Genomic DNA, 1,499 nt, shown 5'->3' on the forward strand with positions numbered 1-1,499 from the left:
GCGGTGCGGCTCCGATTCTGGCTCTTGAACCTGGCGCCAGCTGCCATTTTCTCACCTTCCCATCGTTTTTAATCATTTCTGCTTTTTTTTGGCCTCAAACCACCTGCTGATTCAGGGTGAACAAATCCTGGAGGAACTTCTCCAATTATCCCAACGCGACGTCACCATCCGAATCGCCGTCAGCCGCCCATCGGCAAAATGGCCCCTGAACGATCTCCAAGCGCTGGAGCAGAGTGGTGAGTGATGGAAAAAAACCCCACGTTGTTTTTTTGGGGGGGGGTTGAGGGGGAGACGCCCAACTCGTCGTCACGCAGGTGCCGCGGTGCGCGTCGTCGATATGCCGCGGCTCACGGGCGGCGTGCTGCACACCAAGTTTTGGCTCGTTGATGGCACCCACCTCTACATCGGGAGCGCCAACATGGACTGGAGGTCTTTGACCCAGGTGAGCAGCACCGTCGCGGTGCCCAACCTGTGCCGAACAGCGCCGGGGCTGTCCCAAAACCAAGCCCCTGTCCCCATCCCGGGATGCTCAGTGCCGTTAAGATGGGACCTAGGGCGTTGGAGAGGGATGAAGGCACCGTCCAGTGACGTGATGGTGCCACCGTGCCGCTCGCCGCAGGTGAAGGAGCTCGGAGCCGCCGTCTACAACTGCAGCTGCTTGGCCAAAGATTTAGGCAAAATTTTTGAAGCTTATTGGGCTCTTGGTGTTCCTGACGCTTCCATCCCGGTACCGTGGCCGGCAAATTATTCCACTCCCTTCAACATGGAGACGCCATTGGAGTTGAAGCTCAACGACACCGATGCCGCCGTCTACTTCTCGGTATGTCCCCAATCCACCACGGTTGGTTTTCCCGGTGCCGAGGATCAGCTGTGCCCGGTGCTTGATCCGTCTCTGATGATTCTGGCAGAGCTCCCCACCGGCTCTCTGTGCTGCCGGTCGGACCCAGGATCTTGGCGCCCTCCTCAATGTCATCGATGCCGCTGAGGACTTTGTGAACATCGCAGTGATGAGCTACCTACCCACCACGGAATTCTCCCGCCCGCAAAGGTTCGTGTGGTCCTATGCTGACCCTGGCTTGCTGGCACTGGTGATGCCTAACCGCTTTCCCTCCCCAGATTTTGGCCAGCGATCGATAACCGCCTGCGGAAAGCCGTCTTCGAACGCCGGGTCAAGGTTCGGTTGTTGGCGGGTTGTTGGCGGCACAGCCAAGTGACCATGTTCCCCTTCCTCAAATCCCTCGCTGCTGTTGCCGATAATCGGACCCGCTACAGCATGGAGGTGGTGGGTATCGCGGCGCGACCGCAGCATGCCGGCGGGCAACGTCTCCATGGGTGACGGTCTCTTCGCTCCCCGCAGCGGCTTTTCATGGTGCCGGCAAGCGCGGCGCAAGCCCAGATCCCCTACGCCCGGGTGAACCACAACAAGTACATGGTGACGGAGAAGACGGCGTATATCGGTGAGCGCGGCGCGAGTGGTGGTGCCGCCACGCGAGTCGCCA

At 59.8% G+C, this 1,499-nt stretch overlaps 1 protein-coding gene across 1 annotated transcript in view; it reads left to right on the forward strand.

The window, feature by feature from the left end:
* PLD3 (phospholipase D family, member 3) overlaps positions 1-1,499 on the forward strand; it is a gene marked incomplete at its 5' end in the record, with an annotated part of 2,576 nt that overhangs the window by 680 nt on the left and 397 nt on the right. The window contains 6 exons of the mRNA XM_009578873.1: positions 116-236; positions 315-442; positions 620-820; positions 909-1,048; positions 1,117-1,282; positions 1,358-1,457. Coding sequence (XP_009577168.1) covers positions 116-236; positions 315-442; positions 620-820; positions 909-1,048; positions 1,117-1,282; positions 1,358-1,457 — 856 coding nt within the window. The remainder of the gene's footprint in view (positions 1-115; positions 237-314; positions 443-619; positions 821-908; positions 1,049-1,116; positions 1,283-1,357; positions 1,458-1,499) is intronic.

The sequence above is a fragment of the Fulmarus glacialis genome, unplaced genomic scaffold (assembly GCF_000690835.1).
Source record: "Fulmarus glacialis isolate BGI_N327 unplaced genomic scaffold, ASM69083v1 scaffold21335, whole genome shotgun sequence".
Lineage (NCBI taxonomy): Eukaryota > Metazoa > Chordata > Aves > Procellariiformes > Procellariidae > Fulmarus > Fulmarus glacialis.